Here is a 23,520-nt window from a genome sequence, read left to right as displayed (position 1 = left end):
GTCCCTTGACTTGTTTTACATTTTTCTTTTTACAAATGTCAGTTCACTTACTTTATATTCTTCATACATTTTATTATCCTCCTTCGATCATGAAATAAGCGAGAAAAAGATTTAATAATTTATATTTTAATATTTTATTATAACGTACTGTTTACACACGAACTCGGAGATGATTGATTTTCTCCTCGTTTTAAATATTTTTTTCATATATGTCCATAATACCGTTTTGGCTTGTTGGTCACATTGAAATAGAGACGCGTTTGGTTTCGTTACAATACATACCGAAGATTAGAACTGTTTTCTCTTGTAATTTGCGGCCTCTGTTAGGCCTCTTTCAAATTATCCGGCGATTTGCCGGATCCGGTTCCGGCTGTTTGCCGAATCCGGTTTCGGCTCCTTTCATATTATCCGGTGTTTTGCCGTGGATGAAAAATATGCGAGCAGGGTTGCTGTGCAACTGGAGAAACAAAACTCAGTGACTCTTGTTGTGTTGTGGTGGTTGTAATGGACAGACGCAAAATGTGTTTTCTACTTGTCTTGTTAAGACACAGGCAGAAAAAAAAAGGCAGAGACACATATGGGCCTGTTTGTTACCAAATGAGAGAACATGCCACATACAGAAAAGATATGGACTTTTTATTAGAGAAGTGGTATTTTGGAAGACATTTTTCTATACTGTTTCCACAATTGATAAACTTGGGAAAAATAGCGGCCCGGTTCTGGATATTTAAAATACCGTTCCGGTATTCAACTGTTGTGACTGAGAAAATCAGGCTAAAGTCCTCTCGGGATAGTCAACCGTTGAGGTCTATCCGAGAATCTTAAGCCAACATTCAGCCACTGACCCCGAAGACTGGTCTGTAGGCAATATTATTGTTATTACTAGCTGTTATGCACGTTCTTCGCACGGGTTAGATAAAATATCAATGTAAACAAACTGAACAATGAGAGAAGAATTAAGAAACATTTCTAAATTTAGATACATTTTGTGTGAATATATATCCAACAACGTACGTTTTTTCATTGGGAAGGCCGATGGGGGCTGAATTTGAACGTAAACACTATCGGGAGTATCAATATACATCTGAACGACCTCGATAAATATGAATTCGACACAAATATTGGTCATTTTCTACTACTTTTACATGTCCCGGTAAACGCCCTCTGAGACCCCTCCCTGGTTCGAATTGTGACAAGATCGCCTCTGGTCTTCAGCCGATACCGCAAAAACTATGAATATGACACTAACATCTGTCATTTTCTACTACTTTTACATAGAAAGTAAATGCCTCTGTGATCCTCTGATTCTAATTTTGAAAAAACAACGCCTCTGGCTCCCAGTCGACGGGGGCTGTATTTGGAAGTCAACGCCTTGGGAGAATCACCATTCATCTCGGCGACAGCGAAAACTATTGATTTGACACTAATATTGGTCGTTTTCGATTATTTTTACATGTCTCGCAATTCTCCAGCCCGGAGACTCCCGGCCCGCATACAATGGTGGCTGAATTTGAAAATCATCGCTAATGAAAGTATCACCATTTATCTCAGACCGTGAAAACTGAATTTCACACTAATATCGGTCATTGTGGATTATTTTTTACATGTCTCGGTGATCTCCTGGCCCAAGTTCCTTAGCTGATGGGGACTAAATGTGAAAGTAAACGCTATCTTGAGTTTCACCATTGAGCTCAGTGACCCCGAAAGCTATGGATTTGTCATTAATATCGCTCATTTTCGATTATTCTTACATGTCTCGAAATTCCTCCCCCCCCCTCTGGTGATCCCCGGCCCGCATACAAATGGTGGCTGAAGTCATCGCTAATGGTAGTGTTACCACTGATCTCAGCGACCGCGAAAACTATGGATTTGACACTAATATCGGTCATTTTCTACTACTTTTACATGTCCTGGTAAACGCCTCCCTGAGACCTCCTGGTTCGAATTTTGAGGGGAAAAAAAACGCATCGGTTTGATCTGGAGCCTGGACCAAGGTACTCGTGACCAAATTTTGGTAACTTTCGGTCCACTCGTATGGTCCCTAGGCCGCACAAAAACAGACAGACACATAAATTCTTTATTTTATTTATATTAGATTATTATTATTATTATTATTATTATTATTATTATTATTATTATTATTATTATTATTATTATACTATTTCGGGTTTGTTCTTTTGTTTTAAGCGTTCCGACTATTGAATCAAGTCTCTTTAAAGCACTGCTCTAGTCTCTGAATTCAGAGGACTATTCAAGAAATTACAGCCAGATAATTATAAAATATATAAAGTACGGTATATTTATCAAATATCACATCATGAATTCTCTCTTGCTTTGCGTACCAAAATAGTACATAAATATATAGCAAAAGACTGTATTGCTGAAATATTTGATAGTGTATATTTCAATTTTGGGTCACCGCAAATTTATAGAAGGTCATTTGTCCAGTGCTACACGGACATCTCCCAATCTTCTATTACATAGAAAAATAATAATTTATATTGATTTCGACACTTGGGTAGTATTGGTCGTTTTCAATTAATTTTACGTGTCATCTTTCCCCATATGTTGTATATACAGATTTGGTTAATTACTCCAGACGTACTGGGCCAGAACATAGCCACATACACAAACACACTCCACATAACACACAAAACCACACGCTCCCATATTATAGCAGCCACTTTCTGATCTTTCCTGGCAACACTTGTTTCCTCCCCCAACACCCATCCGGTAGTTTGCCGCGTATATGTGAAGAGCGTCATTGCTTGTAATGCCCCGCTTGGCTATACAGGCGATTTGCCGCGCCGGATTCTAGCAGGGAGATCCGGCTGTTTTTGCTTGCCGGATGAACGTCCGGCGACCGCCGCACATATGTGAAGAGCTTCATTGCTTGCAATGTCTTTCTGCCTCGTCCGGCAATTCGCCGGAACCGGATCCGGCAAATCGCCGGATAATGTGAAAGGGACATTATACTTTCTATGCGCAACAAAAGTTTCATCTACTTCCAAGGCTGTTCGGGTTCTTCCTATTTGGATGTTTTCTAAAAAATATTTTTTTTAAGAGTACTTTCTTGATTTTCACTCTTGGAAGAGGGGTGGGGGTGGGAGTGTTCTAGAACTTCACCTCTTTTAGTTTCTTGTTATAGAGCCATGTATTACACTGGTATAAAATAATGAATTCAGCCCTTTTTGTTTCAATTTGGTACTATTTTTCAGCCCACTCCAGAGATAGGACTGTGGCAACACTGTTTTGAAGTGCAATGATTCAACTTCATGTTTTAGTAGCGATTCTTTATGGGTTCTTTTCAGTATGTTTATTGTCGCGAATTGCTTCCCGAAAAATTGTTCATAGAATTGCTTTTAGTTTCTTCTGCAGAGTGCGAGAGAGGCTTTTCCGACTTAAATTTACAGCATCTGAGGCTAGAAACAATTTATCTGAAGAAAAAAAATACTCGAATTTCTTCTTTCCATAAACATTAATGGGCCAGACATTACTTCTTTCAACGCAGAAAAGTATGCCTTCAGCTAGATAAAAAGTGGACATCATGCTGCTACCGACAAACCAACTGAAAAAGACGTTATCCGATGTAAACCAACCTCCTATTACTTCACTATTCTAAAGTGAGGTACGCTGGAAATTATTGTTAATTTCTAAAGACAGTGTTAGATAAGTCACGCTTCAGCTTAATTCAAAGTGAAATCGACAGTCAATCCTTCCTTGTGATTTTGTTGTAAAAACTGTAAATATTGTAGGCTACAATGGCTGTTTCAATTTCGAGAGTAGAAGTGAAGGAAAAGGTAAAGTATTTTTTCCTAGGTAGCATCATATTGGTAATTGTTTAATACATGCTCATGATTCGTCGGAGATCAGATTACAGTCTTTGTTCAATTCTGGATTCGTTTTAATACCAGTATGTATTGTTGACCAGAAGTTTACTTTCAGCAGAACCGTGCTAGGGTTACACACACACCTGAATCTAATTTTATTAAGTAGAATGAGCAAGTGCGAAAATGCACTTATGATATGAGGAATGACATTTAATACCGTCTTTCCCCTTCTATTTAAGAAAATCAAGTTTAAGTGTATGTGCACGTATCACTGTTCTGCCCAAAGTAAACTTACTTTTTATCGTATTTATTGTTCGTGCGAGGAATTTGGTTTTCAAAGACCAAATTAGAACGGACTAAAATATTACCTGTCATAACAAAACTGATTTACGTAGGAGTGTGGCACTTGTTATGACAAGTTGTGCAGATTGCAATGGAACAATAGGGCTTTTACTGGATGCTGCACACTTGTCTTCAGCAGTAGGACGAAAAGTAGCAAGGTAACACATGTAAATTAATCTACCAAACCAAATCTTATCTAACGTACCTCCCGTATTTATCATAAAATTGTTATTAAAAAGGTGAAAAAGTTAAGAACTTGGGAACCCCCTATCAAACTAGTACCATAATTTTAAAGTAGGTAGGTTTGAAAATAACGTTCTTCCAACCCGACTTGTTCTGTTATACGGACACAATCTTGCATAAACATTCCCCCCTTCTACAAAATCCACAAATAAATCACTGATGCTTACCCCCTCCCAAGAAAAAAAAATCTAAGTTACGGCGCTGGATAAGTGGATGCAAGTATAGAATACATAAACACAAAAACTTTAATTTTATGATTAAAATGAATGACTGGGTGTGAAAAAGGACTATAACACTAATTTTTAAAAATTATATAACGTTTACTGTATGTAGAAAACGATGGTGCTGTCCTATTTTATGAGTTTGAATTTGCAAAATTTACGAAAGAAGTATGTAATATATTTCTCGGGTTTTCTAGGATTACGGGGGACCAAAACTTAGTAAAAAAAACAGAATGTTTACAGGTGGAATGAGTTCAAGTTGCGAAAAGATAATTGATATTGATATGTTAGTAATTTCTGAACTGAATAGACTGGAAATGCCGTGTGCGGAATGGAAAATTTTGCAATTACTATTTGCTATTAATTATAATGGACGAATATAACGTGCATTGTGGCGCTCTAACCCGACTTCGCTTGCTAGCGCTCGCTCGTCAATACTGATTTATTTATTTATTGATACAAGTCATGGCCATTACCGGCATCTATGGCCTTATGCACGTCACGTTGGAGAGATGACACCTTCGGGGAGCACACAATCACGGTACAGGGAGTGATATAAGGAACGGATAAGGAAATTAGCGGCCTGGGGCCTGTAAATTAGATCTAATTGCGGCATTTACCTGGTGTATGAGGAAATCCCAGGAAAAACCTCATTTAGGATAGCTGGCCTGAAAAAGCTGTTACACTTTTCGACCGACTGACCCTGCCGGAAATCGAGCCTAGGACCAAAGGCGAGAGGATTAGCGACTATTCAAGCCCATCAATACTGTTTGAAACTCTTTAGTTAGTGGTATGTTTAGCTTAAGGTAGATTAACCTCACAAATATTTCAGAAAACAGCAATGATTTTCAACAAAAAATGCTTTCTCCCCGTAATCCGACATATGGCTAGTTTTCAAAGCACACAGTGAGGAAAATAAAATGTAGGTAGCGTACTTAAAAAGGTAGGTTACATGCGTAATTCCTGTAGTGTTTGGACTTAACGTACAGCAGACGTATAACTGAAAATGCATGTTTTATAATACTTTCCGTATAAGTGTTCTATCTATACATAGTTTCCGTATGAAACAATATAGGCGGTCAGGATCTCACATACAAATGGACGTATATAACATATAGCTGAAGAATGTAACATAGGTATATGCATGTGATATACGGGAAACTGTTACGTGTCAGACATCCTGCAATGGCATGATGTAACATCTAAGGACAGTGCGTATGTAGCATATGGATAACGTATGCTCCGTACTGATTTCTGTAGTAAGCAAGAGGATTTCGTATATTTGTACAATATACCGCTGTCCGGAGAACGGACTCCTCTCAGTGTGCAGTTCATAAGAATGCAATTATGTGGGTGCTGAACCTGTGGGTTCAGTATTTCTTGATAAATCCATTAAATGTTGTGAATGTAATCCCACAACAGAACACAGATATAGGTGGAAATTCATGTCACTTAATGACCTTCCCATTTTAAGGCAGTAGTAAATGCGAAAATTGTCGATAAGTGATTCGACTACTTCGATTTTGCGAATAGTTGGTACTATGTCCGACGTTGTCCATGCGGCGCCTGGGGTATGGTCGGTAAGCTAATAAAAAGAAATACCAAAAGTTGAGCCATAAGGTGCGTAAACGTAAACCTCGTGTAGCTTAGGTACAGGCTGAATAATTACTTTACTACATCAGTGTTAATATGCATCCTTAAATTGGGATAGTGTAGTTTCCGCAGTTCAGATCAAGAATACGTGGACAAATTCATATTACTTTGAAACTCACATATCTTGATGAAAATAGTGGCATCACGCCTTCTAGACTCTATATGTGTTGACGTGTGCCAGTAATTCACCAGGAACAGGTAGGTCTAAAATTCAGGAGCGCTGCAAGAGATACTCGTAATTGTTCAAAAAATACATTTATGGGTGCACACTTAGTAGTAGTAATAGTAGTAATGATAATATAGTAGTAGTAAGGCAGTAGTAGTAGGGTAGTAGTTTAGTAGTAGCAAGGTCGAAACCAGAGGGACTAGGGGAGCCAGACCCCGCTAAATTTTTTGTTGACCCTCTAGACTTCAACACAAAATTTTATTATTAATACAAAGAACACAATTTAGATATTTATAAGATAATTTTTAATGACTTGGCCCCCTATCATATTCACGACTCCCTAAACCTTTGTACCTGGTGTCGGACCTAATAGTATAGTAATAGGCTAGTAGCAGTAGTAGTATAGTAAGGCAGTAGTGGTAGTAGTTGAGTAGTAGTAGTAATAATAATATACTAGTAGTAGTAGATGAGTAACAGTAGTTCGGGTTAGATTACGGTAGGTTCAGGCAGAGAAGTAGTCATATGTCAAATCCATTCTGCATTAGTTTGCAACCCTGCAATAATGCCCTTTATGGAGAGTTTCATAGAAATGAAAGCAACATCTTATTGCTTGTTCATAGATGCCTTACATGTTCTGCGCCTTAATTCATTAAACATTTGTCTTTTGTTCTCAATTAACACCTTTTACTTGTAAATTGTAATTTAAAAAATATCCACATATTCTTAATCCCGTTTCTGCCACTCCAAAACACTTACTAAACCTACAAGAGTTAATTTGGTGCTAAAAGAAATAGATATATCATGAACAAAATTAACATATGTGCGAAGCTACAGCTTCTCTAATTATCCTATTGAAACTTTTTATGGTGCGTTCTGTAGGGCAAAGAGGAAGTTTTCAGGTAGTGGTACGTTTCTTTCAATGTAGCCAATATGAGGGAAATAATAGAGGGGAAAGGGAAATTTTCCGAATTTTTAACAAAATCAAGAATTAATTGTTTTGGCTGGTAAAATTACCATCAGACAGACAACAACTATCTCAAAATAAACCTTAGTACTCCAAAAATATATCCTACAAGTATCTTGTCGATATCTAACAAAGTAAGCATGAAATTAAAAAAAAAAAAAAATCTCATTCGACCTCAGAAATTCACCATTTCCAGAACAGGGTTTATTATAAACCTCAACTGTACTTCCCCTAATTATTCTAGTGAAACTTTTTATGGTGCGCTGTGTAGACTAAGGATGAGGCTTTTAGACACTGGTACGTTTGTTCGAGTATAGCCAACAAGAGGTAAATAATAGAAACTAAAAAGGGATTTTTTTTTCAAAATTTGTCCCTAAAATCTGGAATTAAAATTTGCTGTAGCTGGCAACACTGCTATCAGACACACAAAAACTATCTTAAAATAAGCTTTGGTATCCCTCTAATATATCCTACAAGTATTGTGACGATATCTAATAAAGTAAGCATGTCAATAAAAAATATCTCATTCTATCTTTAAAAAATCACAGTTATCTTTCCAATTAGAGAACAAGGTCTACTGTAAACCTCAACTCTACATTTTCTAATTATCCTATTGAAGCATTCTATAGTGCTTGTGTAGAGCAAAGACGAGACTTCCAGATACTGGTACATTTGTTCCAATGTAGCCAACAAAGAGCGAAATAACAGAGAGAAAACAGACAATTTTCCCAAAATTTCCCCCTAAAATCTGGAATGGAAATTTTCTATAGCTGGCAACATTACTACCAGACAGGCGGAAACTATCTTAAATTAAACATTAGTACACCACTAATATATCCTTCAAGTATTATGGTGATATTTAAGGAACAAAGCTTCTAATTACTAAAAATATATTACGGGAAACAGAAAAGTAGGGAAAAGCTACAAAAATCAAGGGTTAGAACCTAAATACGAATTTTTTGTGCGCCCCTTAATTACCCCATTGTAACGATCTGTACTTGCGTTTGTTAAGTAAGGACAAATGATCGATTGGCGTAAGTTGACTTGCACTCGGACTTATAGGTACGGATTTATAAACAAAAATTTCGTATTTTTTGTCCGAATTTAGGGAAATTTTAATTTCTGTAATTGGCAACACTGCGCGCAGGCCCGTCTAATTGATGTCAACAGTTAGGGTTCCATCCGAGGTATCTACCTGGCAAGTCTTAATTAGGTCTTTCTACAACGAAGGAAGCTACAAGGAAAACAGAAGTAAAAGAAATTCGAAATTAGAAAATTCTCGAATTTTTGACTGGGGTGATATTTGAGAAGGAAATTCGACATCAGAAGAAAAAGAAATTAATATGATAAACTATGGTCCAACCATATTTAAAACCATGATAAACTATGGTAAGAATAATATCCCGATATCTTAATTAGTGTCCACACAGGAGTGGATTAAACAAATCTCACACCCGTGTGTGCCACTTTGGCCACCTGGGCCTCTGAGTGTACATTTGATTACATTTTTTTTTTTACTACTAACTCGTGTTGTTCTTGTAGTTATAGTCTCGACTAATAATAATATCGTTGTTGTAAACAATAACTTTATAAGGAAAATTTTCTCTCCTTTTTACATCTTAGTTCCAACACTGTTGGTGAGAAATGCAGGGTGTTTCACAATGAATATCGGGGTTTTAAGTCTTCGTAGTACTTATTACATTTTACGTACAGTTATAAGCAGTGCATCAAGTACAATAGTACCTCAAACAGCCTTGCTACAAGTGTTCGATGTGAGATTCATTCGTCACACGGCACACATCTAGTCGATAGGCGAAAAAGGCCCATAAACTTTCCGCCATATGGCATAAAACACATTCAATTTAGGGAAGTCTCGTTTCAACTGTACCATCTCCTGAGGATTTACAGATGGTCAGATGCAAACATTATGAGTGCTCACATTAGCTTTTAGGTGAAATGTCGATTTATCACTGAAGACGACACGATCCAGGAAATCTTCATTGTTATGCAGCAATATTTCACTTGCGAAATTGGCACGTAAACCGTAGTCTGTAGGCTTTAGACCTGTAGCAACTGCAAACGATAAGAACGTAGTTGCAAGCGTGTCCTTCATATTCTTCACACAAACGGTTGCACTGTACAGATTCAGTGTTTATTAAAACTTAAAAAGCTTTCTACTCTCTAGTCTACATCTTTGCTACTTGCTCTTTCTAACGGCAGACAGAAGAAACAATGCATGTACATGCGTGAGTACAAAACTGTTTAAGTTGCTCTTTCATTTGATATAATATTTATAATTGTAATAGATACTACTAGTTTCAAAACCCTAATATTAATTTTGAAACAGCCTGCATTGCTTAAAATTGTGTCATCCTATATTCATGTCTTGTATATACATATCATCAGAGCCGACCCTAGGCAATTTATCGCCCGTGCAATGGCGTAATTTGCCGCCTCCCCCTTTCTCCAGAAAGAACAAATCTTAAAGGTCATGATTTTAAGAATGCTACTCCAGCATGAACAACGAAGGGGAGGGTAAGTGCAGTTGCACTCAGAAAGGCTTAAATACTTACTAAAAATGCAATCCCGTTGTGTCTGTTTTTCTTTAAATATTAATCTATTATGTTAGTGAAAGATAAAGCAAACACACCTGCAGAGGAAAGATGGTAATCCTTTTTATAGAATTCAATATCAAACTTCAATATCAATATATCAGTTTGCAATTCCAGTGCAACTAGGTCTTTTATCTTTATATTTTATTTTTCTTCTACATCTGTTATTTTTTTTTTTAAAAAAAAAAACTTGTTTCTATCTTCAATGATAAGGAACTTGTTTCTGACAAAATCAAGACTAGCTGTCATATCAAAACTGTGATAACCTACTAAAGGGAACAGATATTTGCTACTATTCGAGAACTGCATTCTTGCATTTGACAACAATCAAACAATTTGTGTTCGGATTTATTCGACCATTTGCTTTAGCATTGTCAATGTGACCTTAAATTAATGCAACCTAAACATGATTTATGAAGGTAGTATTCAAATAGGTCAGCTTAGTAAGTGTAACTACCATCATCATGAAGTCTGTTTCCAACAACCAATATTTAATTTAAATAATATACTTATGACAGATTTTGCCGGACCCTCCAAACTTGCCGCTTCATGCAAATGCACGTGTTGCATATATGGTAGAGCCGGCTCTGCATATCATGTATATCTAGTCGACAAATTATTTATATATGATATTTAGAAAAATACTACAGTGAAACCTGTCTATGTTGGCCACCATCGGTTCCATCGAAAAGTGGCCAACTTAGACAGGTGGCCAACTTACAGAAAATAAGTGTGATTTGTGTATTTTTAGAATAGGATTTCTAGAATTACTTGATTGTAAAATTTTAATAAGCAGTGGCACAACAGCTACTTATAAATAATGTATATAGAGTAATCATAATAACATACAGTACTAGAAAATATTACTATAGTATGTTTAATATGTGTGTATACCTTTCTCTTCCTGAAAACTAGTCTGGTATTCTGGATTATTATGATTGAAAACAGAATAACACAAACAATCATGAAATAGAAGCGTATGTACGCAGTTTATTGAAATTGATATCATAGCACACTGAGTTATTCAGATTGAAAACAAGAAAAGCTAAGTTATAAATTGAGAACTTCATATGCAATTTATATGACTTCTTTTCAGTTGTTACTGAACGGTGGTTCATTATAGACGTATTTGTTTTATTATTTTTGGCAGATATGCGCATTCTAATATTGTAGTTAATTACCTCTTGTTAATGAGCTAGAATTGTTTCCTTCGGAGCAAAAGATGTTTTGAGAAAATCTTGGGGGAATTCATAACTCAAAAACTCCGCTATCTTTTGACAAGCCGACAGGTGCCAATAGTTGACAATTGAGATGGTTAGTTTTAACCTTGAGAACTTTCCGGAATTACTAAAGCTCCCCACTGATGAGAGGAGCTGATATAGCTAATGGTTTTACCAAAACAGACAGGGTAAACAAATACGTACAACCATTTCCTGAATTCCTGTACGTGCTTTTTCTTATTAACATCTTCCTTCACCACCCCTTTATCAGGGTAGTCTTCTGGCCATTGACCTCCAAGAGCAAATCGCGGGAATCCTTGCTTCTTTCCTCCAGTCACAAATATAGAACATCTGCCTCTCATACGGGAATTCGAAAAAGTTAAAAAAAAATAACAAAACTGTATTTTGCGTGGCCAAGATACGCAGGTAAATTTATCATTATCATCATAGGATAAATATTGCTTCAGTGTGGCCAACTTCCATGATAGACAGGTGGCCAACTTACAGAGTAGTAAGTAACGAATGTCTTATGGGAAAATGCATGTTCAAGACGAACCTGGCCAAGATAAGCAGGTGGCCAACTTAGAGAGGTGGCCAAGTTGACAGGTTTCACTGTATTAGGCAAATTAGTATTAGTTTTTACCTTTAGACAAGTTATTTGACTTTTATACTGTTCGTGACATTATTTTCATACTTATTAAAGGCCTGTTTTCACGAAAAAAAAATTCATTTCTACTTTTATATCTTAGTTGATATTGATGAAAACTGTTGACAACCAAATTGTTAATAGGTATAGGTATGGTATTCATGCAAATTGTAAAATATTCGTAGCGTATCAGTATCTAGCGTTTAATTTATGTTGCATTTTACGGTGATTACATCTACATAAAAATATTTCATACTTAAATAGACGTAACATGCATTACAAATGACTATGCATTTCTAAAAAAAAACATACATTTCTGAAAAAATACGAACGGTTTTTTTTTCTATTTACAACACTACATGTGGTATCAGCCAATAAGCTCGCAGTGCACTGTTACTAAACCTTCAGGGAGGAATCTAATCATTCATAATTTATTTTGTTCGTATTTGTGGACAATTATTAGATTCCATCATGAAGGTTCATATTAGATTCATTCCTGAAGGTTTAGTAACAGTGCACTGCGGGCTTATTGGTTGATGCCACACGCCATTCGAGTGACGTGGACTATAGTTGGGACAGTATCGAAGGTGATGACAGGCTACATTACCCAGGGTAAAACCACATTAGCGAAGAGGAAAAAAGGTCGAAAGAAATCCGTCAGTGAGAGGTGTATTGCCTAGATTATGAACCGATATTCTGTGTGTTCGGTTAAATTGTTTAAAAGAAATTAAAAAATAACAATATAGGAGAATTGGTTCTTGTTGAATTTAGAAACTTTTGAGGAAGGGAGGAAATATAAATTTTAATCGCAATTACTGGGAGCACTCTTTTCAGATCGTACCTTCTGAAGTTTAGATTACTCCTCCCTTTTTCTTCCGTAGAATTCCAGTTCAGAACTTAAATAGAAAGAAGTGTAATTATTTTAAATAAGAAATAGACAATATACACCACGTATGTAGTGTAGTCCTTGGTTGTGTTTTGCAAAGTGAACTCTGATTAGGATATAAATTACTATTTCACTCAAGCTAAGCAATTTCTATGCAGTTCCTGGACAGAAATAGGAACAATTTTGATTATCTGTCATTAATTTTTCCATCCTTAATTTTCTGTGGATCACAGTTTAAGATTGTCTGTACTAAAATAATTCTATACAAAGTTTTCACTTTTGGTTTAAAAACTATCTTAATTAGAGTTGTTAAATAATAAAATTAGACCAATTATATAATTATATATTACCGTTAGGCAAAGAGACAACTTCGGGGATTCCTATACCATCTGGTGTATGAAGCTCGTGGTTTACATTTGTGATATTAGGATTCAAATCTGTTCCAAACTCTGAGCTTGGTACAGCCGTTGGGAATCTCGCTCTGGTACCTATGTAAAATATAAAATAAGATCACACAGTTCAATATATATAATATATACTTTACTGTAAACATTTTTATTTCGAAATATTGACAATCTTAGAACGATAGTTTTAATTTTTTAAAAATATGAATGTTGTTTGAATAAAAGACAGGACAGGAAGTGCTACAGAGATGCGCACTGACCGAATGGTTAGAATTGTAACGCTAACTGGTGATATTCTGTGTTGTGCGAATATACAAAATCATCACCAATTTCGTAACAGGTCATAGTGTTAACATCTCTTAAAGTGAGGCGCAGAAGAAGAAATGGTTAAACCGAGACAACCCAAGGGGTGCCTCGGAGGCACCCTGGTCAACTTTTAATGCCATTATTCTTAATAGGTATTTCGTACCGTGTCCTGTGCTCAAGAATTCTCCTATCTCTTTGAAATACACCCTCTGATTGAATTTCCTAAGCTCTTTTTTTCTTTACATCAGAAAAAATAGGGTTATCTTTTAATACTAACGTAAAGGCCCAAGGGGTGCCTCGGAGGCTCCTATTGAAGTATGTACTTTTTTAATTATTTGATACTGTTCATTTTTTATTACCATTGACAAATGATTTCATAGGAAAGTAGTGACTAGCCTTTCCTATTAATGACAGAAAATACAATTGGTCGCGATGGGTTCAGGTAGCTTGTATATGCAGCAGGGAGTCTCATAGGCACCCCTTGGGCCTTTAAGGATAAAATTAGAATGGGCTTTCTCGGGTTAAAGTGAACATTTCTCATCACATACTTTTTATGCACTTTTACAAATACTCATGAAAACATTTCCTTCCATCTACAACCACTTTACACGTCTTCATTTCATTTATTTTTAACTTTTTCCAACTTTTACACCCTGACTAACTGCGTAACTGACCTTCTTCCACCCGTTGGAATTGGAACTCCTTCACGATTTTGACTATTATTACACCCTAGTGTGACTATATTTCTTTAACTGACTATGACAAACTATTCCTGACTCCTGATCTTGGCACAATTACAATTTTTATTCTAATATATTCTCATTACCACATAAAACAGGCAATTCGACTCGAAAGTCGGCCAAAAATGCAAATGGCGTCAGCAACCATTTGTAAACTTTTTTACAATTTCTAATACAAGTAATTTCAATTGTTCGTATAAGTAATTCAAGTTAAACACATTCATAGCATACTTGGCCAAAAAGGCTGATGCATCTATTAATTAAAACACCGTTAATGGTGAAGAGACAAGACAAGACAATACAATCTCGCAACGGGATCAACAATACAGCATACGAAATGTATATGTTAATATCACCAGTGTGACTATAATTTAATATGACCACGGATATAGTATACGAGAGTGCCTCATCATTTAGCGAGGACTCACGAAGTGCAGTCTTTTAAGGATTATTCATTGAGGATATAGGAACTTGAAAATGAGGTAACAAGGCGACTTTCATTTAATTACTGAGGTAATATAAAATAAAATGTACGTCGGTTTGCGTTGCGTTTCGTTGTGTTTTATGGTATGCGAAGAATAATAATGTGCCCTTGTACGTAGTGTATGAGTATATGTGGGGGATTTGAAACACATATCGCATGTCACGTGCACGTGGATGCTTCTTACTACTTCTAAATGTAATAAAATCATTTTTATACGTAGTGCAACAGTAGGAAGTATCCACGCGCACAGATCATGAGGCACTGTTGTATACTATTACCATGACCACAATCTTAGAGATGTCAACTTAGTGCACAGAACATCGTTGCATTGTATATTATCTGCCAGGAAAGTAAATGTACATTTGTTTTTTGAACCTGGCATTCCTGTGCTCCAGCCATGGAGAGTATGAAAATTAAATCAATCAAATCTTTAGTGAGGGGCACGAAGAGAAGTCCAATTCCAATCTGAATAAGACGTTGCAGAGGAAAACAAACTGTGAGTACGAATAGTGCATGGTGTAAATAAATTACGACACCAAAAGAGAAATTCAGAAACAGCTCGTGAACGGACAAAAAGAGTGAAAATTGTCGAAGTGGGAACATAAAATACAAATACAAATATGCCTACTAGTGCTCTCAAACGGGTCGGGTAAGTCGGGTCAGCTCGGGTCGGGTCAATCGGGTCAGTTCGGGTCGGGTTGTCGGGTCAGTTCACTTTGGTCAACTGAGTTTAGGTTGAGCTTAAACTCGGCTGGAGTCGAAAGCTGCTGTTTTTCACTAGTTGCCTAATTAAAAATACCAATTTTCAATTGATTTTATAGAAACCATAAATCTATTTTGAACACTTATAGCTAGTGTTTTTATGGTAAATGCTTAAATTTTTAAATGTGGAAGATTGATTTTACCAATCGACTGTAATATTAATATCTACGCCAATATGGAGTCTTAATTTAGAACAAAACTAGAATTTGTTTAAGCAAGGCCAAAATAAATATTGGATATGGACGACCAAGCCCAAGCAGGGCCGTGGTGGCTCAGTGGTAGAGAATTCATCTCTGGTGCATGGTGTTCATGGTTCGATCCCAGCTTGTGCCAAGTGGGCTTTGTGGTGGAGAAACGCCGTGTAGTGGGTTTTCTCGGGGTTCTCCTGTTTCCTCCTTCACTTCATTCCACCATTTCATTCATTTCTCATAGTCACCGTATCCCTTAGCCTCGGTGCAGAATCGAGGGACCTTAAACTGAATATTTCATTTTATTTCACCAAGCCCAAAAACATCGATACAAGAACAAGATAAAGATTGGATATGCAAGACGAAGTGCATAGTAATCTTGCTCTTAGCCTTGTTTTGGTGATCACCAAGTAGCGATGAGCATATTTTCTTGCTTTCCGTAGAGTATGAAAGACCATAATCAAAATCACACTTGGTCTTCATTTGTACCGATGAGGCCAGCATTCTTGGCTCTTGTATAGCATGAAAGACCACCAAGACTACGAAATGCAGGACCAAGACTCGACTGTGCAAGACAAAGAATAAGACGCAGTATTGATGACCAAGGCCCAGAGTGTGAATTATTTGAATTTCATTTGTTGGACTGAAAGTGATGAAATAAAATTAGTATGTTATAATTAATTATCATACTGTATTTTTAAATTTTAAATTACAAAATTCATATTATGTATCTTCTTACTTGCAACGTATACTGTAAAATACGTTTTAATTACCAAGAAAGAAAAATCAAAGTGGTGCGGGTCCCGGAATCATAAGAACTTACTTTGGAATAAAAGTTAAAGGGTTGGGAAAAAACACAGGTGTTCTCCCGTTTCCTCAACCCTTATCATTGTAGTTAAACGATTTCCTTTTGTCTCCGCGAAGAGACTCTTGCTACTGTCTTCCGAGAAAACCCCTGCCGTCCGAGCAGGTGAGAACACTGACCTTGAATAAAAATTTCGTCAGATAGAACTAAAGCAAGAAAAAAATTTCTCCCACGTCAAAAGTAAATTTCTCCCTGGTATCAGTTATAAAAAGAAATAACCAAACTTCAGAAGTGCCAAATATTCATTAAGATGCATATAGAAATCCCCCGCTTGATCTAGCCAGTGGTTAACGTGTAAGACTTCGGTACACGTTGTCCGGGTTTAATTCCCAATGGGAGTGCATTTTGTTGTTCACCCAGTGTCGTGCATAGTGCTCTCAAACAGGTCGGGTCGGGTTGTCGGGTTGGGTCAGTCAGGTCAGCTCAGGTCGGGTTATTCGGGTCGGGTCAATCGGGTCATCTCGGGTCGGGTTGTGGGGTCAGGTCAATCGGATCGGATCACAGGTCGGGTCACTCGGGTCTGGTCGGGTCAGTCAATTCGGGTCACGGGTCGGGTCGGGTTGAAGACCCGACCCGTTGAGAGCACTAATGCCAACAACTAAACATTTGCCAAGCAAAGATCCTGGTGTAGTGGCTAAGACGCTAGATTATAAATCCATAGGACGTAAGTTCGAATACACATCAAGTAGAATGATTTTTTAATAATGCATACAGCACGTGAGAGGTGGTAAAAGATACCGTACTACCCGTTTGAGAAATTAAGTAAAAACGAGGTAAAAATTCCAGTTACATTTATTAGAGAAATGAAACAATGAAAACGAGAAAGCAGGTATATCTATTCAAGAATATGTATCAGAGGATGGTGATCGGAAAAAGGAAATTTTCCCGAATTTCACACATGTGAGTTTCTACAATAGGCAAACTTCTTCAGAAATATGCCTATTGCAGGGACCATCATACTCCACCGATTACGCTAGCCAAAGTTTGTTTAACAAATGGTGTAGTGTTTTTCATTCTTCACGATTGCTTTAAAAAAAACGTGAAAAGGATTTGAATCCATATTTATTAGCTGTATTACTCAGAAGTCCACCCCTACACTATCTTCTCATGCAACATCATAAGCTAAATATTGCTAACAAGGGACGTCACCCAATTGTCCGGCTCAGATTTCAATGAAATTTTTCTAGCTCATAGAGGACATACATGTATTATTTGTGATGACAGAAATTTTTGCCATGGTGCATGTTTTCTATTTTTTTATAATTTTTAAAAGTTGTGATGTGGTTATTAGAGATTACTGCAGAAGTCCCTTACTAACCTTTGTAAACGGAACGTTAACGAAAGAACAACCATGTAGATACACATAAGGTCTAGGGGGAAGTTGTATGGTAGGTATGGCCTTGACGGCAGCCATCTTGAAATCCGCCATTTTGAATTAAGGTCAAGTTTTTTAAATGGGAATAGGGTAATATGATACATAATTTCGGTCTAAAATTTAATCAGAAAGACAATGGTGAAGCTAGTTTTGAGATACACCTATTTGGGGAAAAGTTACAGGCATTTGATTGTTCACTTACTACATGCGAAAGTCCCTTACCTTCGCTTCTAACCCACGTATTAAAAATAATAAGTGGATAAAAACTTCTGTAATACATATTTTTCCTCGAGGGAAGTGATAAGGTAAGGGTAACCTTGACGGCAGCCATCTTGAAATCCGCCATTTTGAATTAAAGTGAAGTTTGAAAAATGAAAACCATAGCATGTTACACCTCATTTTAATAGCAAATTTTCCCAAAAAGCCTATGGTATGCTTATTTCTGTTCTATAGTTATCAGTATGAATTTCGATCCATTATTCGATTTTTCAAATTGGCAACCAGTAACGTCCATTATTCGATCCTTCAAATTGGCAATACTCCCAATTTTCACCGCATGTTTTAAGATTCCAACTGGCACTTTGCAATTGTTGTCATGACTCATGTTTTCTAAATTTCTTACATTTTTTAAGAGTTGTAATTTGTCAGTTCATGAATAGTGTTGGAATAAGCATCCAGCAATCTGAAGGATCGAATAATGGATCGAAATTCATACTGGTTAACTATAGAACAGAAATAAGCATACCATTGTTTTTTTGGGAAAATTTGCTATTAAAATGGTGTCACATGCTATGGTTTTCATTTTTCAAACTTCACTTTAATTCAAAATGGCGGATTTCAAGATGGCTGCCGTCAAAATTACCTTTACTTTATCACTTCCCTCGATGCATAATATGTATTACAGAAACTTTTATACATTTATTATCATTAATACGCGGGTTAGAAGCGAAGGTAAGGGACTTTCGCACGTAGTAAGTGAACAATCAAATGCCTGTAACTTTTTCACAAATGGGTGCATCTCGAAACTAACTTCACCATTGTCTTCCTGATTAAATGTTAGCCCGAAATTATATATCATATTACCCTATTTCCATTTAAAAAACTTGACCTTAATTCAAAATAGCGGATTTCAAGATGGCTGCCGTCAAGGTCATACCTACCATACAACTTCCCCCTAGGCCTTATATGTATCTACATGGTTGCTCTTTCATTAACGTTCCGTTTTTAAATGTTAGTAAGGGACTTCTGCAGTAATCTCTAATATCCACATCACAACTTTTAAAAATTATAAAAAAATAGAAAACATGCACCATGGCAAAAATTTCTGTCATCACAAATAATACATATATGTCCTCTATCAGCTAGAAAAATTTCATTGAAATCTGAGCCGGACAATTGGGTGATGTCCCTTGTAAGTTCAGCCCTGATGTTTGGAACGAACCGGTAATGTTCTTCCTGTAATGATATTTCGACCAAAATTGCATGCCGAAGTTAATTTATTCGATGACCTGGAGACAATTTAGTGCCCACTAATAAACTAAATAACACACAATGGAGTAAAATTGCAGAAATAATATCGTATTATACAGTAATTTTGCCGTGCAAGTTCAAAAGTATGATAATAATAATAATAATAATAATAATAATAATAATAATAATAATAATAATAATAATAATAATAATAATAATAATAATAATAATAATAATAATATTTGGTCTAGGAATTAATTCGTGCGGTTGGTACGCACACATTGAAGCTGTAGTACAAACACAAAATACATAAATACCTTAAGAAAAATATTGTCCATCGCTAGCCACCACTTTCGCCCATCTGTCAGGCAATGTACGGATTCCGTGGCGAAAGAAGTCCTCATCCTTGGAAGCGATCCAGTCAGAGACCCATGTTTCGATACCTTCTGAAGAATTAAACCGCTGTCCAATCAAATCGTTGTTCATGCAATCGAACAAGTAGTAGTCCGAAGGAGCAACGTCTGGGAAAAAGGCGGGTGGGGTAAAACTTCTCATCCGACATTTTCTAAATAGGTTTTGACCGGTTTTGCGACATGTGGGCGAGCGTTATCATGTTGAACAATAAGTTTATCATGTCTGTTCTCCCATTCTGGTCGTGTTCTGGCCAGAACTTGCTTCAAACGCATTAATTGTCGTCGATAACGTTCTCCATTCATAGTTTCACCCGGTTGCAGCAGCTCATAGTACACCACACCTTTCATATCCCACCATATGCACAGCATAACCTTTGCACAGTGAATATCTCGTTTTGGTTGTGATGGACCTGGTTCACCTGGTTTCACCCAGGCCTTTTTTCGTTTAGGGTTCTCGTAATGGATCCACTTCTCATCACCCGTAATAATTCGATGCAGAAACCCCTTTCTGCTCTGTCGTTGAAGCAGCAATTCGCAAATGGTTTTTCGTCTTTCAACGTCTCTGTCTTTCAATTCATGTGGAACCCAATGTGACATCTTTTGAATCATTCCCATGGCTTTCAAGCGTTTGGAGACTGTTGTTTGATCAACGCCTAATGCTGCTGCAAGTTGTTCCTGCGTTTGACACGAATCCTGCTCGAGCAATGCTGTCAATTCTTCGTCTTGAAATTTTTTTGGCTGTCCAGCTCGCTCTTGGTCTGCCAAGCCGAAATCACCACTTCTAAACCGTGCAAACCACTTCTGACACGTTCGCTCAGCTAGAGCATGGTCACCATACACTTCCACCAAAATACGATGACTTTCAGTCGCACTTTTCTGCATGTTAAAGTAATGCAGCAGGACACCCCGCAAAAACACTTTATCAGGCACAAATTGCGCCATGTTCACTTAACTACAAACTGGTGTTGTTGACGCTTTAATCCACTGCCCTATACTACGAACGATACGCGATGACAGGGGTTTGCAACACATGTGTGGATACACGGAACTGTGGGACGCTCCGTTCGTTGTGCCATCTCTTGTCCACCCGCTCGAATTAATTCCTAGACCAAATAATAATAATAATAATAATAATAATAATAATAATAATAATAATAATAATAATAATAATAATAATAATAATAATCCTTCGGTCCTGCGCGGAGAGTATGAGAGGAAAAAAAAGTATTACATAAAATTTAAAAGAAAATTTTCTTACGGCCGAGTTTGAATCCACGCCAAAAGCGAAATTTTTTAATAGCCCATACACTAGAGCACTCGGCTAGAAACGGCGACAGGATCTAACATTTCCTTTCTGCTATATGTATGTTGCATGGCGAGAAACGGATAACACCAACCAATCAGAACCGTGTGTTTAGTTTCTACTTCTGGAGAATTACTTCTCCGAACGAGTCATGCACATGAGAGGTGGTAAAAGAGAGCATATTACTCGTTTAATATGTTAAGTGAAAATGACCTAAAAATTCCATTGACATTTATTAGAGAAATCAAATAATGAACACGAGGAAGCAGGTAATGTAATCAGAGGTATGTATCAGAGCACATATGAGTCTCTACAATAGGAAAATTTTTTAATAAATGTGTCTATTGTACAGACCATCAAGTCAGAAATGCCGCAAAATTTCTATGCACTTTTGCCGAACATGACCCTCTGAGACGAAAACCATTCAACCAGTCTCAGATTGAAAGTTTCGGTCTCTCTCTCTGTATATATATATATAACGCTTTTTGTGAGGGCAACAATTGTCGTAACTTTCAGCGGATGAAGATTAAACTTGGCACAAACATTAATTGTTGAAATATCTTGGATGAATGCATTAGCCATAATAATCAGATGTAAATGTTCAAAATGGCGGCAGTTCAAACTTTTAAAGTTCCAAGGAACCAAATTTGGGACATAAATGGGTATTCAAAATGTTTCAGTGCCTTTTCCTCTTTTATTGACATATTCGTGTGGAGGGATTTATCTGCTTTTATTGAAGTATTGGATCCGATTAGTCACTTAAAGAAGTTTCACGTCCTTTCGCTACGGCCAGGCTCAGGTTTTGGGAGGGGAATATTTTCCTATCGGAAAAATACGATTGTTAGTGATGATGTGAAGTTACACATTGAAAGTGAAATAACTTGTGAAACGTTTTATTTGAAAGAATAGTAAAATAAATGTGCTTTCCGCTAAGACAGAAAACTATAAATCAAGTATTTGATGTACGAGAGCGTAAATAGCAAGGAGTATAATTTAATTTCTTTTTCAGTAACACATTGCATTGGAAATGGTGATAAACAACATTAGTGATAAGTAAAATAATAATAATAATCACTAAAAGGTGTTGTTTATGGCAACTTCGTATCTTCCTTAATTCTTTATCAAACGTAATGATTGAAACGCCATATATCCGTTACAGGAAAAATATTAATAATTTATATCTAGAGAACGGGAGGTGGTAGAAGAATGGGAGCAACGTTGGACACTATGCACTCATAAGGCCCATCGAAAAAAATATGTCGAGGCGCTAGCCCCCACAACTTGATTAAAAAGTAAGCAAATGAAAAGAGAGAGAGAGAGAGAGATGTTCCCGGAACTGAGAGTGAAGTGCTTCCATTCAAATCAACGAGTTGACAAATAGAGGCTTACATAATGAAAATGCGGAATACAAACAACTATAAAACATCAAAGTGATAATTGTAAGCATTATCACCTAAGGTTCTGGAACCGTGACGGTCAATGAAACATGATCTAATGTCGGACGTCGAGAAATAATTTGATAATGAAATGAACACAGAACTTTAGAAAAAATTATTATGATGCACTAGACACAACATGATTGCGTTTCTTCTCCTTATGTTAAATTGTCCAATTTTAGCGATGCAAGACGAAGCCTGTGCCTCGTGTCGTGCCTATCCCGGTGTCATCTCGTGTTTCCGAAACGAGACAAATTGTTATCTCGTCTCCTTTCGTCTAATCTTCTTTCGTAAACCTCGTAATAATAGAAGTAAAATTGGAAGCCATGCGGCTTCGAAATGTGACGAAGTTTACAAGTTAGAATTGATAATCGGACAAGAAAGGGGTATGGAATGCTTTCGAGACATTTAAAACGCGATGAGTCCAGACAAGGACATGTCACGTCTTGTGTCGGAAAACGAGACGAGACAGACGCTTTGTTTCTCGGATTTAACAAAGTCTATATTGTCTCTCCCATGCTGAATTAGAAACCTCTCACCAGAATATAGTGGGTCTTGTGTCAAGTGAGACATGTGGGTAAAGAGGTGTAAGTTGGTTAGTGGGTCGTGGGTCAACAAGATGTGACCCACTGCAATCCACCACCCACCGTGACCCACCATAAACTAGCGATCCACCATAACCTACAGACTCACTACGACCCACCGACACACTCTGCTTAGTGCATTGTATATTAGGGTGGAGTGAAAAGAGGCCAAAAATTTTTTTTTCGAAATTCGATTTTGGATAGGGGGCAAAAGTTGAATCATATCGTAGTACTTTACCATGCAAAATTTCAATTCTCTAAAATAATTTTTAGCCGGGGCGCAATGGGCCTTAAGTTTGATAGAGTTTATAAATGAGTAAAAAGAGCCCAAATTTTTATTTTTTTAAATTCGAATTCGGATATAGGGCAAAAGTTGCACCATATTGTAGCACTTTACCACCGGAAAT

The 23,520-nt window shown here is 36.9% G+C and overlaps 1 protein-coding gene across 2 annotated transcripts in view; it reads right to left on the bottom strand.

Annotated features, from left to right (window-relative positions):
- LOC145678425 (alpha-1-inhibitor 3-like) overlaps positions 1-23,520 on the bottom strand; it is a 2,648,409-nt gene that overhangs the window by 15,050 nt on the left and 2,609,839 nt on the right. Inside the window, exon 28 of one of the 2 annotated variants that reach the window (XM_081748543.1) lies at positions 13,134-13,271. The exons of the other annotated variant lie outside the window; for it this stretch is intronic. Within the exon in view, the coding sequence (XP_081604669.1) occupies positions 13,134-13,271 (138 nt within the window). The remainder of the gene's footprint in view (positions 1-13,133; positions 13,272-23,520) is intronic. 2 annotated transcript variants of the gene reach the window in all.

This window comes from Thermobia domestica, chromosome 2 (assembly GCF_964235325.1).
Source record: "Thermobia domestica chromosome 2, izTheDome1.hap1.1, whole genome shotgun sequence".
Lineage (NCBI taxonomy): Eukaryota > Metazoa > Arthropoda > Insecta > Zygentoma > Lepismatidae > Thermobia > Thermobia domestica.
Note: the sequence above shows the minus strand (reverse complement) of the source record. Positions and strands in the feature narration are given on the sequence as shown.